This window comes from Nelumbo nucifera, chromosome 2 (assembly GCF_055504915.1).
Source record: "Nelumbo nucifera cultivar China Antique chromosome 2, China Antique-T2T, whole genome shotgun sequence".
NCBI classification, from domain to species: Eukaryota; Viridiplantae; Streptophyta; class Magnoliopsida; order Proteales; family Nelumbonaceae; genus Nelumbo; species Nelumbo nucifera.
Window position 1 is genome coordinate 57,465,833 of NC_142650.1, and position 14,872 is coordinate 57,480,704.

Genomic DNA, 14,872 nt, shown 5'->3' on the forward strand with positions numbered 1-14,872 from the left:
AAAATCAGACAAGAAGTAAAAATAGCTAGGGAATCCTAAAATGAACAATTAAAATGGTTCAGCCATCGTGTTACGTATACTAATACTCATCTGAACTCATCCAAGCTATGTCCTGACCGAATGTGATGGGATATTTGGCCAAAAATTTAGTAGTTTTGATATTCATGGCGTTACAAACATCAGCGATGTCACCATTGATATGGGTTGAAGGCCATAAAAATGAAAAAATGAAGCTTGGATTTGAAAATGATGCAACGAAGGACCAGAAGCTTAGGCACAACTGCAAACAGTTGAATGAAAATGACGATGGGGATTGTTATAAGAATTTGCTTAGTGGCTCTGTTGCTTTCATTAATGATTATTAATCCTCTGTTTGTGTAAGAGAGAAGCAGATCAGTGATGATTGATTACTAGTGGGTGACTGACCGCGGATTTTGAATTCAATTCCGTCATATTAAGATCCTTCAGTGAATCTATTGCCAACATTCTGGAATTTACAAGATTAGAGTTTCTAAATTCGAATGGAGCGCTATGAGGATTACTGGCACTTAACGCATGCGGCCAAGTACCTCAAAGCTCAAATTGGCGAGCATTAAATTGTATGTAGTATTTGGAGCATGCGTTCATTAAATGCGCATAGCTTATGGAATTGATCAAAAGTCAAAGCCCACTTTTTGAATCCTGTGGGCCTGGGGCCAACACTTTCAAAGTGTCAGGAACGGGTGAGATCAGGAACGACCCTGTGGACCCACCTATAATTTGCCACCCATCATCTAATTGTCTATATGTTTCTTAAAATTGTCCTTTCCAGAGTTCAATTGATACTTTGAACTAATATTTTTAAAAATTCGGAACTGTTATGGCCACCGATTTTTAAAAATAATAATTAAAATAAAAATAACCAAAAATCATTAAATAAATCGATAGTTCAAATGCCCGGATTAATAGGTTATTGATCAGTTCAACAATTTTTGACCAAAGATCAGATTTGAAATAAAACGGAACTGATTGCGTGAATGATTCCCAAGCTAAACGGTCTGACCGCCTAGGTGAATGACTGTTTGAAAACATTGCTTTGAACCTTGCCCCAAGGGCCAGGCAAATACCACACTGCAAAAACTGAATTGAAACACATATTGTAGGCTTTGTTTTCTCATTATATTAAAATAATAGAGTTAGTAGCAGGAGCATCAGCATCTAACATAAAACCAAGACAAGTGTTATTGATCAATATACAGTATTATTATATGAGAACAAACAAATCTCCAAATTCCAATAACACCCACGTCTTAAGACAAAGATTAAAATCACAAAAATCGCAACTTTTAGAGTTTTAGGTCATTATTCTTCAAAAACCTATTAATTTATGTAGAACATATTCATAAAGCCATCCAGCTATGCTCGGCTGGGTCATAAATGCTTATAAAAAGCTTTACAAATTAGTGTGCTAGAGGACAAGCCAGAACAAATTCTAGAATTTTTCTTTCTTTGTTGGGGTGGGGTGGGGGTGGGGGTGGGGAGGAAGAGGGAGTGGTGGTCGAATATATATCACTTTAAAAATTTCCAAATTGTATACAGAAGAAATGTCCTAACAGTTACACTGGTTAAGAAAACTGGTTACAACAGCCTCCATTAAACATGAAACATAACGTTAATTGTAATCTCATCAAACTTGCCTTCCGTAACACATAAAGAGGTTTTTACCTACCCTAGACAGAGAAAATCCCACAAAGAATCAAACCTAAACAGGAAATCCAAACCTGGCACAATTAAAACTCCTGCCCCTTAACTTTTTTAGCTTCCCTCACCATAGATTCCAAACTAATATCAGGAGTAAATAACACATGGGCACAATCCCCAAAGTCATTAATCTAAAAGAACCATAAGTAGGTCTAGTGTCCATGGAATGTATTCCCATCAAAAATAGAAGAGAAGAGTTGAAACTACTGGGCCTTGAAGGAAGCATCCATCATCTCGCAGCGGCAGAAGCAACCTTCTGCATAATCATGGCTTCAGCGGCACGTATTGCTCCCTGTGACCCTGTGATTGTCACTTTCCTGCCAAATAAGTAACGGGGAAACACAAATTAGACATTGTGTACCCACATATCGAACCATCAGAAAGCGGACTAAAGTATATTAAGAAGCCGCAGTCAATACCTGTCGGATGTGCCAGACAGAAAATCACCTCTGTCTGATATCTTTATTCTGGCACCACTGACCTGCAGAACAGCGTAGTTCTATATAGCACTCAACAAACTAATGAAGCAAAATGGAGACCATTTTATGCTACAAAAAGCAGACCTGACTAATTTCCATTATATTCTTTCCCCCACGACCAACAACAACTCCAATATGTTCATCTGCAACACCAATTGTCACAGAGTTGCCACGGTCTTCCTGAATCCACCAGAAGGCCTTTTTGTTAAACACTGATGAAATGGGGTTTCAAATCCATGAAGATGAAGCATGATTGTACAAAATTTTATATTAAACTAAATATTTGCAAAGAAAGTGAAAGTGTGAAACACCTGCAGGGCAATTAGCTTTATGGACCAAAAATATCATTAGAAGATCATTTTTTTATCAATAATCATTAGAAGATCTTTTTTTATCAATTATCATTAGAAGATCATTCACTCCTATTAATTGCATTTCAAGAGCTAAGATGATGTCAAATGATGATGGTTGTTATAAAGAATTGCAATGTTATATTGGTATCCAAAAAGACAAACAAATCTGACTTTAGATTGAGCAACAAAAAAAATGCAGATCCAGTCAAGCATGCTACAAGGTTTGTGTTCTCTTCTCTTAACCTTTTTCTTTTTTGGGTGGTGGTTCTGGTAGGAAAAAATTACAAGTACATTTTTGGCTTCCCCAAGAGAGTTGAACTAAATGAAGGTGGAAGGTATGAAGAAAAGTTAACCATGGAGTACTTTGCATTTTAGAAGCAATACTAGTTTATTGTTGTTCTTTTTTAGCAAGGTATTTTAGTGATGAAAAGGGGGAAAAGTTCAGGAGTTCAGTTTTATCTTTTTTTTTTATGGAAGAAAAAACTGAGCTACACAAGACCGGGGGGTAGCTCTTCCCCTCAAATCAGCATCACAAGTTTTATCTTAATATAATATGTATATGATTCTACGGGACAAGTTTCTACTTTCTATAGAAATCTTAACTTTGCTAGATGGTAGATTATCAATTATAGCAATAAAGAGAGTTGAAAGATTTTCATGCACCAAAGAACATGAGCAAAAGGAGCAACACCCTTACAGGTTTTTTTGGAAAGGTAAAACAAGCAACACCCATACTGTTACCAAGCCAGCAAGTTCCCAAGTTATTGTATTATTGTTAGTTGAATGCATCATCAACAGTTAAATGTCCGGTTCTTTTCAGCTTGGCAGGGTCAATAAATAACTAAATACCAAGATCTTAGATGGAAAAATATATCCAATCTCAATAGTACAATCTAATATAACAATAAATACCTCAATAACAAGATGCATACAGAATAACAGTGATAAATTTCTCAAAGTAATAAGTTCCATCTAATATCTAGAATGTTGTGAAACATCAGTCAATATAATTAAACGGAACTCTTCTTTCAGCTCAACATAAACGTCCATTTCTCTGACGATGAACTTGGGATTTATCTACGTACATGGTATCCCTTCACTTTTCTTCTATATGCACAGTTTCTATCTCAACAACTTGCAGAAACAAGGATGGAAAACGAAAATGTTGAAACAACTTGAAACAAAATTTATTAAGTTCCAGTGTCTTGTACTTTTTAATCAGTCTACATCAGCATTTTGTAAGCCCAAACAATGAACTACTTCACTAAGCTGAGGTGACGATGAACTTGGGATTTATCTACGTACATGGTATCCCTTCACTTTTCTTCTATATGCACAGTTTCTATCTCAACAACTTGCAGAAACAAGGATGGAAAACGAAAATGTTGAAACAACTTGAAACAAAATTTATTAAGTTCCAGTGTCTTGTACTTTTTAATCAGTCTACATCAGCATTTTGTAAGCCCAAACAATGAACTACTTCACTAAGCTGAGGTGAAGTGTCAAAATACAAATCAAGATGGCAGATAGCTCCCAAAGTGGTTAACTTCAATAAATATTACTTGGAAAACAATGAGAGTGAAGAATAGATGAACAGTAACACAAATAGAAGTTAAGCATTTCTAAGTTAAAACTGTAACCTAGTTGTAGACATGCTTGAGTAATACAATCTGTGTTAGCATCAAATCATTTATTGCATAAATCTAAATCAATAGAGAATGGAACAAACCTTGCTATTCTGAAATTTTCCTCCTGCCACATTTGGTACTGCATTGTATGCTACTGTTCCAACAGAAGGAAGCAATTGTATATATGGAATACCATGAAAACTGGAGAAGTTAACACCTAAAGTTCAATTTGAAGAAAATTACTAAGCATGAATTTTCAGTATTGCATTTCCAATAGATAACAGAATATAAGTAACCAAATATAACTGTTCTATACAGCTATTAATGTTTCTTCCTCCATAAAAAAAAAGGTTGTCAACTATCAGATACAGGAAGGGCATGGTTGAACACAATGTTGGATATGAAATCATCTGAAAAAAATAAAAGATATGGCACCCTTCTACAGGTATCCAGTACAATAGGTTGTCGGTAATCAACATTAGGAAATACAGGTTAAAACCACGGAAATACATTCAAAATGATTATAAAGAAGATAAGGAAAAGAACCTAATGGACCTCTATTGTAAATACTACAAAACTAAGAAAGATCCATGTAGCACCCGGCTGGCCCACAGGTAGAAGGGCCATTACCTAATGATGGTCCTATCTATCCAGGGTCTTGGAAGGAGTGAATTGAATCCAACTCTAACATTTTGGCAATTCATTTGCACAAAATGGCTGCTCTCAGACTCAAATCCATGTTCTCACACTTGTCAGCCCAAGATTTTACCATAGCACCAAATTCACAGATCATTCTCACACTGGGCCCACATGCCAAGCATTCAATGCAAATTTACAGAGCACGCAATGCGGCCCATTATCAAAATCCATCATAGTTGATCATAGAGCTGATGTAAAATGATACAGATTAAGCCCAGTGGTTGGAATGATAAGAACATCCTTATGTTTAGCTTCTGCATGAGCTCACATAAGATTTTAATTTAAGTGCATAAGTGCTAGAGTCTATTGAAGCAATTAACAAATACAAAATTAGGAAGATCAAAAGGGTTAAATCAAGAAATAGGCTTCTTAGAAAAGAAAATAGATATATCTCTACTACCTTTCAGTTCATCCAACTTTTCCTCATTAACTTCTATATTTAAGGTATTGATTCTCATCTCTCTCATTAACTCCTATATTTAACATTGCTTTTATTTTTCTTCATTAAATTCCACTAAATAACTCTGTATGTCATAATTTAAATGGTACCAAAAAACCAATATTTTTAAAACCAACCCAGAAAAGAAACTGTTTTTCTGTATGTGTTGTGGACCTTAAACTGTCCAGGTCAAATGCATCAACCCATGGCATCATAATTAAAAAAAATATTAATGGAAGATAAAAATATAAAAAATACAAAAAATGGTAGAAATTTTTGGACACGTATCTAATATTATTTATTCATCATATTAAACAAAAAATCATCATCATCTTCTAAGCCTTGTCCGAACTATTTGGGGTTGGCCACATGAATCTTGTTTAATCATTCCATTCTGTTCGGTGCCATCCATCATTAAATTATGGGTGCTTAAATCATTTCTTATTACCAACTGATGGTGGCTCTATTGGTAAGATCTCTGACTCATATGTAGCAGAGACCTGGGATCAAATCCTACTGCCACCAAGGTTGGGGGGTTAAGGGGATGGGGATGGACTACCCCCCCCCCCGGTTGTGTAGCCCCATGAAGCAAAAGAAAAATCTTATTACTTCCACCCAAGTCAAGCTCTTCTAGACCTTTCAACTTGTATGATAAATAGGAATTGTTTTTGTTAAATATAAAAATGGAATACAAAAATAAAAAAAAAAGAGAATAAATATCTAACCCATGACCACACTAACCAGGTCAAATGGTTCAATGATTCAACCAGTTGGCTTCCCTGGTCATTGACCAAGTCAATAATCTTGCCATCAAGTAGTTTGGTGGTAAAATGGACTCAGAATCCTGGTACCAGGCCAATTCAATCACAATTCACAAGTTGAAAACATTGTTTTAAAAATCAATAGGAACCACATTTCCCTCCAAGTGACGAGTCAGCAACTAAATCAATTAGGTCAAACAAGTTAACTTATGTTGTCATAAAGTAAATGATAAAATATACAAAAAAAAAGAAAATTTCATAGTATTTTTATAATTGGGCCTGTTTATAACATTATATATTCATCATATTAAAACAAAAATTTATTATAAGGCAACAAATCCACCACTACAGCATGCTTCAACTACTACTACCACCACCACCACCAAATTATTCCCCTAAAAGAACACTCAAAGTTGATGAGAAAAGAAGACAGGAACAACCCTCTATAGAGTAAGATAATAATTTAAATAACCACAAAGTCAAACATGCACAACATGCTCAAGTAATGCATGCAGTTAAGCATGCTGCTAGTAGTAAAAGGAAAATATGGATAGCAATATAGCATCATGCAAACTAATTTATAGAACCACACCTGAGTATGAAAATGGACCATTGGTTGATTGTGAGTAATGAGCATCTTCAATTAACTTGGACAAAACAAGATAGATTGCCCGCATTTGTTCCTCTAGAGACCCTGTCAGCGTCACTAGCCTATCATTCAATCCAATAAAATTGTGATCCTGCGGGGATATCTTGATTCCTGCCTGGGAATCTTCAATAAATGACCTGACAAAAGTCATGGGTGGGATATTAGTAGTTGTCAGTAATAAATTAGTGCTGCTGTAAGGGCTTCAATAATATAAAAAGCAGGTATGCTGCCTTGCCAGAAAAAGAAAATAGGGAACCAAGGCCTAATATTTGGTCCACATTAAAATAAATTTTAGTGTTTTTTTATCAATTAAATTTTAGTGTATTTCAATATCATCAGAAGGCACAAGCATTAGCCCAGAAATCATCTATCCTATTGTGCACCACTCCAATTAGCCAAATGTCTAGTTGAAGTTCCCTATCAGAACTCACATGTGTGATATATCATCAAGCAACTCGATAATAAATCAAACAAAAACCACCAGGCACTAAGCTTAAAAATATTGATAGTTTTTCATAATTGGAAATTTTATATTGAACTGCTATTTTTGTTCCTCCAGGCAAACTCAGTGATCACACTTGGAAGAAATAAATGTGTGAAACCTGTCCCACAAGCATGCCTCCCAACCAACCTGTGTAATGACTTAAACATACTTGTGGACAGGTGCGCACATTGATTGTGTGTATACTCAATGTGCTCACCAATGTGCCTACTAGATCCAATCATTTTCAATCATATAAAATTGACTCAAAATATTCCTCATGAAGGTCTCTTCCAAAATCTGGAATTTCAAAACTTTGCAATGCAAGGTTGAACCACCACTAAATGTTAAAAGGAAAAAGCATAGGTGCTTTACTTTATGGTGGCTCCACCTTTCCCAATTATGCCACCACAAGAGCTATTTGGAACAATGAGCCTCACTTTTGACTTGGGATCAACATCATCACTATCTTCAGCTTGAACCTGACCAATACAAGAAAAAGTAGAACTTCAATTACAATAAAGGGTAAAAAGACAAGCATATTTTTATGGCTAGCCTTTTTCTATAACCTTTTTCATCTTGCCCTCTGATTTCTTCAGCCTCAACATAGTATTTTCTACTGCTTCTTAAGTTTTGATAAAAGTTATTCATCAAAAAATTAAAAAAAAAAAAAGTTTTGATACATGTTTTAAACATCATTAATGAACTCCACAGACACATACATGCACACAGAAGCACACAAACATGAAGATAATGGGGAAGAGTCATTCTGTACAGACCACCTCACTAAGCAATTTGGCCAGAATAAGTTCCATTGCCATGATTACATCATCAAATGCTCCAGATATCATGATTATTCTGTCAGATGTTCCTGGAAAAAATTCATGACTTCGTGACAATTGAATCCTTGCCCCAGACTGTGACTGAAATTCAGTAATTGTAGAGCCACCCTTTCCAATGATAGAACCAGCTGCCGCATTTGATGCAAGGAATCTAATATAGGTATTCTTCTCTTTATCATCTGAGAAGAGCAAAAATGAAAGATGATTGTGTATTTGGAAGAACAGAAATAAGAAGATATAATTATATAATATGAATGTACATAATCTATACACAAGTCTATCTTATCCTCGCAGACAATGGAGATCAGAGATGGGGAGGTTGTGAAACAGACAAAAAAGTGCAATTAATCTATGTACACATCCTATAGTAAGTCATTTCCTTATTTATCAAACAGAGACATGAACCACGCAGAGAAGTGATCAATAATATCCTCCAAAAACTCCATTTAAAATAAAAAAAAGGTCAAGAAATGACAAAAAAATAGGCAAATAGATAATTAACTTCTCCTCATTGTCATGCACATCAAGTGCACGAGGAGATTTTTTTTATAGGAAAAAGTGCATGAGTAGATTTCTTCTACATCTTTAACCCACATTGGAGAATATTACTTTTATCAACCTTATTGTGTCTTGATCTTTGACAGGGATGGGATTTTCTTGAAAAACATAGTGGGAAATTGGTTCAGAATTGATAAACTAAAAAAATTAAAGATCGAAGACAAAAAATGTTCTTCTAACCTTTTCTCCTAATGGAACTAAACAGTGACTGTATTAGCAAGGGATCATACCAAATTTAAGGTCAAAAGCCATGCTAACTCTGAACAAACACAATATGTAACTTCAAAACCTCCAAGAGAGTCTAAACACTTCCCAAGCAAGACCATAGACCATGTCCACCTCTACACACTCCCCCAATCCCAAAAGAGCCCAAATTACCCATACAACTACCATCAAAATCCATCTTTATTCCGTCATTGTTAGGTGGCCTCCACATTTCTTGGACCATGGCTCTCATGGAAAAAGAGGCAACTACCACTCTCTAATAATCTTATCTTCTGAATAGTCATTAAACAATGGTCTTAACCCAAAGGGCAACTTTTTTTTGATCAGAAAGAAAATTTTATTTTATTAATTTAAAGAGAGATTAGTACAAAGTGATGAAAGGTGTGCCAATCCAAACAAATAAAGAAATTACAATGAAGCCCAAAAAAGTTGTTGTCTCATGACCCCCTGTTTAGCAAGGGTATCAGCCACCCCATTTGCAGTCCTTCTAACCCACTTGAATTCAGCATTTAATTCCTTAGAAATATTTTCCACTTCCCTAAAGGCATTCCTGAATGTCCATGGAACACGACTGCTACATCTTGCCCATGAAATAACTATTTTAGAATCCTCTTCCACCTCCACCTGTCGATATCCCAATTGTTTTGCTAATCAAAGTCCTTGCAACAATACACACAATTCTGCTTACAGAGAATTTCTAACTCCAATAGGTCTTGAATATAAGGCCATCACCCTACCTTCAGAATTTCTGAAGACACCTCCTATTCCTGCCAAACCCAAATTGCCCAATGACCTTCCATCAAGATTCAATTTAAGCTTGGTACCTTTTGGAGGTTTCCAATCCATGACAACTCTGTCTTTTTCTCGAGATGACAATGCCACCTCTTAGTATTTCATTCAATGAGAGGACCTAAAAGCTTTCCACCAACTTTACCCAATGTGCCACCTTAATCTTTATGCTGTCAATTACCTCTTTCATTGATCTACTTTTTTTCATTGAATATTCTCTCACTTATTTCTTCCCAAATTACTGTTGCCTTTATTGATCTCCACATTATTCTCCCTCTTTTCTTCGGTTGTCTCAAAAAGTCAGGATTGAAGATATCAACCACATCTTGAGGGGGATCCTACCTGCAACCAAAGAGAGAACAAAAATGCATCCAAATGCAGTGCACAAAAGAACGAGAGAATAAGATATTAATAAACAAGATAAGGATTCACCAATAGCCCTGCACAGAAAGCACATATGAGGAGAGAGGCAAACATTAGGCCTTTTTCTCTACAACATATCACAAGTATTTATCTTACCAAGGAAAACTTCCCAGCAGAAAGCTTTAATCTTAGGTGGAATAGGCTTACTCCAAATTTCTTTAACTGGGAAGTCTACCCCTAGGGAGTTAGGTAGAATGAGGCTACTGAAAAAGGAAGCACAGGTGAACAAAACCATCAGGAGAGACTGACCAAATATTCCATAGGCTTACTCCAAACTTCTTTCAATCATGGCCTCCTTTGTCCTGCATTACTCCTTAAATATTTTGTCATTCCTCTCATCCCAAATATTCCATAGGATTGCTGCCTTTACGGGTCTCAACATTACTCCAAATTTCCATAAATTCCAACTCAAGGGAATAAGTAGAAGTTCGTAATAGTGAAAACAGAATCAGTTCATGAAATGAAACTCTAAAACAAGCCATTGACAACCCTTTTAAAAACTCAACAAATAGCCAGCATGAAAAGCTATTTTCCATCTCTCAAGCCAGATGAGATAAAAGAGTAGCACAAAAATCTAGCTCCCACAGGCCGCATTTCTTTGTAATAAGATGGTGCATAATATGCCCACTTATTGCTAATTACAGCTCATATTTCTCAGAACCTACATGAGAAAGTGGAATTCATATTTACATTCCATTCATTAACGACGACACATGCTCTGCACAGATTAGGTTGATCCAAGACACTTAACACACTTCTATGCAAAGTAGCATGCCACATGCCGTAATTCCAAAATAAAATGTTTAGCCCGAATTCAAAAGCGTGACAAAATATTAGATTTCTAGTACACATTAAAAGACTTCCAATTCAAAAATATGAAATACGAGAGCCTGTCAATCCACATGCTTATCAAAGTGCACAGTCTTTATCTCAATAAAGTATAACACGACGAACAGACATTTTCCAAATTCAGTAACACCGTATCAGTTTGAAACTCCAGGAATTCACATACCAAAATTGCCAACATGATACGAACAAACATCGGACCAGAGAATCAATTCTTTTAAATAAAGATGATTCAAAAGCAATGCAAACTTTTAGGGTTTAAGATAGACAAAGAAATTTGGTAAAAAAAAACAAGAACGAAATGTGAGAAATTTAAGTTGAAAAGTCAGAATACTGGGAAAAAACTAGATCAGAAGCAATAGATCTCATTAGTAGTGACAGAACAAGAGGAGTTGCCGGGAAAGTGGATGTGCTTCGTAGATATCTCACCTGAAGATGGGGACTTCGGCGGTGCGGATCGCTTGGGCGCGACCTCAGGAGAAGAAACGCAAGACGAGTCTGGCGATTCCATTCTCTTCCTTTTCTTCGTTTTGCCGCTTAACAGAGATAAAGAGATGAATCGCCTCTGAGAGAAAGGGAGAGAATCAGAGCAATCGCATTGTTCGAAAGGTTAATACGAAAGAAACAAGAGGCTAGAATGAGATATTTGTTCTATCTTTCAGAGAGAGAGAGAGAGGGGTGCGCGCGCGCGTTTGTTCAACGTCCAGCGTCTGTAGTAGTTTGGCTCGCTTTTTTGCTTGGGTTTGCAGCGTGAGCTCGTTGCCGAAGAACCCGCTTCTCGTATTAACAAACGTCGTTTGACATTAAAAATGTAGACAGAGAGAATACTTCTTCCTCTTCTCGTGTTCTCTGCTATATCTTTCGTTCTTTTTTATTAGTCCCTCTCTCTCTCTCTCTCTCTATCTAACCCCGTTAGATTAGTTTCATGACCATTTTGCTCGTGTCATCTTTCAAATTACAGTTAACTGTTGGATAATTAACAGAGAAGTCAGGGGCAGAACCGGTCAATGTGTGAAAAAAAATGTTTGTTCAACTCCCGCTCCCCATTTCCACACAAGGGCATGATGGGCTCTTAGTTGTCATTGGGCCCACCTCTTAGTCTTGCCTTCTTGTGGGCTCAAAGTGGACCTGACGATCGGGTCGAGACGTTTTCGGGTCATTTTGGGCCGGGTCAGCTTTTGGGTTGGATCAGTAAAAGCTAGACTCTATCCCTAAATATTTAGATTAGAGTTCATCGATGGGTCAATGGTTCAATCATGTTTATTCATCTGATTCAAATGGTTTGAATGGTCCAACGATATGGGTTAACACAAGCTTGAAAATGTTGGTATTAGAATAGATGACCCACCAATAACCCGATCCAACTTCTACTTGGGTAATTGCATAAGGACCCCATCCTTATTCGGGTCGGGTCCATGGATTGGACCGAGTTTTGCCAGGTCTAGCTCAAAGGATAAATTCCCATTAAACTAATAACCAAGGTGGGATCGTGAATGGAAGTGGAATCATTGAAATAATGAAGTTGACTTGTTAAACTATGGGTTGGGTTGTTTTAGAGAGTTCTGACTTGGTGAAAGTGGGAGAGAATAGATGGCCTACCCACTACCCAGCTGTTCGTTAGCTTCTTCTCCATTAAAATAAAAGAGATTAAAGAGGGGTTTTGGTTGGTGTAGTGCTCTGTTTAACCCCTTTTTCTTTAATGTATAAAGCTTCAAGTTGGATTGCCTAATACAACATATGCTTTGACCTTAGAGAGCCTTCTGATATTATTTTAAACGTACAAATCTCTCATGCGTGGAGGTGGAGTTGTTAGAACATGTGATTACAGAGTTGTGTTTGTGGTACGGATTGACTTGGGAGCAGCCGTGGATTGGACCCAGCTCCGGTGCCGGCTGCCTGCCGGCAAAACAGCGGTGGAAGCATGGGTGAAGGTGAAACCACTTCAATGCGTGGGAATATGCTTAGACAGGAGGGCATTGAATATAAATACAAGGTAGGTTGCTACCACATGGGACCTTGAGTGGAATTCGCGGTTGAGAGCTCTCAGTCATAGGATCCTGATTTGGGTTTGACTGATCTCCATATAGATTAGAGAGAGTATGAAGAAAGATTAAGATAGGCTTTGCTTCTATTTAATGATGGAAAATGAGTTGAATGTGAAATGTCTCAAAATTTGTTGTTGGTTGTTGTTTAATTGGTACAAGTGGTGTCAAATTGAAATGCAATTTGAATTTGGTCTTTAGGCTTGGTTTAGTTCCAATGTAAATCTTAATTACATACAAATTTTGCATCCTATTCAGTTTTGCATATTTTTTTTCATCAGGCTACACAACAGTGGTAAGTCCTTCCTGGATTTGATCCTAGGTCTTGCTGCAACTAGTCAAAGATGAGATTCTACCAACTGAGCCACCGTCAATTGGTATTTTGGAGGCGTTCTTTTTTTTTTTTTTTTTTTTGAGTTTTGAGAGGGGAAAAGTTGGTCAATTGGATTTTGGTTCCCATTGATTAAGAATCCTATATTCATTTTTCATATTTATGTGGGGATCAGGGAAAGTTTATTTTGGGTAAATAATTTTCTCATCTAGGGGGAAAGTTGCTAACACTTGAATGAGACAAAAATGACCCTTTTAATAATGAATTTTATGACTAAAATGGTCATTACCTTATTTACATAGGAAATAAAAGAACATGGGTAAGTATCTTATCGAAAAGCGAACGGAGCCTTTGTATTTGTATCTGTTTGTTTATACTTATGATTTGCACTCCTTTCTGATATAAAATTAATTTATACTTTTTGTCTAATTTGTTCTCATGGCTGTGTAAATTATGCATCTCAAAAATTAATTCAGATTTCCTACTCACTTTTTCTACCCACATTTTACCCATGGTGAATAGCAGCCAACACATCTCACAATTCAAGATGGTGATGTGTGGATGCAATTCACAGTAGGTAGAGTGTGGGTACTGGGTAGAGAGTAGTGGGCAGGAAAATCTGGTTTGCTAAAAAAAACTAATGTAAAATTTGCACCACTTCCTCTTACCTTAAGGCTATGTTTGGTTTGAAGGAAAAGGTAGGGAAACTTGTACAAGGTTTGTATAGATTTCCCTACCTTTCCCTACTTTTTCCTTCGAACCAAACACAGTCTAATTCTCTCTCATATAAAATGGGGACCACATTATCTTGCTTCCTACCTTATTCCCAAACAAATAATCCTCCTCCCACCTCCATTATCTTGTATATAAGGTGAGACCATACCATTTTTCTTTCTATTTTATTTTCACAAACAAACAAGATAATACCAAATCTGAATCAAAATCTAACCAGAATTTACACTAGCTTATTTGCACTTTCATGCATATACACCAATGCATTTGCACTTCAACCAAATGCAGCCTTAGGATCTGTTTGGAAAGAATGCAAATACAAATATGTACAGTGCAAGTACAAGGTTGAGAAATGCCATATACAAGGTTTTGCATGCACTGAACATATTTGTCTTTGCCCTCTTCCCAAATCGAGTCTTGGTATCTGCTCATTTGCATTACAATTTATTTGCATTAGGCCAACTGCATGGGATTGCAAATAAGAAGAGTGCAAATTCTGGTTTAATATATTTTGTTTTTGGTTCTATTTTACTTCTGCTTCAGGTTTTTTTTACATCAACCCATTGCAGTCTTGCCTTCCAAAAGAGAAAAACCCATTTACAGTCCCATTTCTTTGCACTAGTGCAATTGTGCAAATTAAATTGCACTACAAACAAACCAGACCTTAACGTGATGGACTCGATAACAAATTGCTGAGCACTGTCAAGTTCTAATGTTGTAATTGAACATTTTTATGTTTAATACATGGTTGCGGAGAGAAGTCATCACCCTCTACACCACCTTCAAGTTGAAGGTGGAATCAACTATGTTCAACTTATATTTGCAGTTACTTTCTACAAAATTAAAAAACATAAA

The 14,872-nt window shown here is 36.4% G+C and overlaps 1 protein-coding gene across 4 annotated transcripts; it reads right to left on the reverse strand.

Annotated features, from left to right (window-relative positions):
* Positions 1–1,534: 1,534 nt before the first annotated feature.
* LOC104587327 (protein BTR1-like) lies at positions 1,535–11,768 on the reverse strand. 4 transcript variants are annotated; one of them, XM_019196004.2, is made up of 8 exons: positions 11,342–11,768; positions 8,009–8,250; positions 7,605–7,711; positions 6,692–6,885; positions 4,302–4,417; positions 2,304–2,399; positions 2,160–2,221; positions 1,535–2,057 (listed from the first exon to the last, which is right to left on the reverse strand). In XM_019196004.2, exons 1-8 carry the CDS (start codon positions 11,421–11,423, stop codon positions 1,970–1,972), a joined length of 987 nt encoding a protein of 328 aa, XP_019051549.1. In that variant the 5' UTR covers positions 11,424–11,768; the 3' UTR covers positions 1,535–1,969. The 4 variants fall into 4 exon arrangements, with proteins under 4 accessions (XP_019051549.1, XP_010243187.1, XP_010243184.1 ...); XM_010244885.3 differs by having other exon boundaries at positions 4,302–4,354; positions 8,012–8,250; positions 11,342–11,765; XM_010244882.3 differs by having other exon boundaries at positions 8,012–8,250; positions 11,342–11,765.
* Between the last annotated feature and the right edge of the window lie 3,104 nt (positions 11,769–14,872).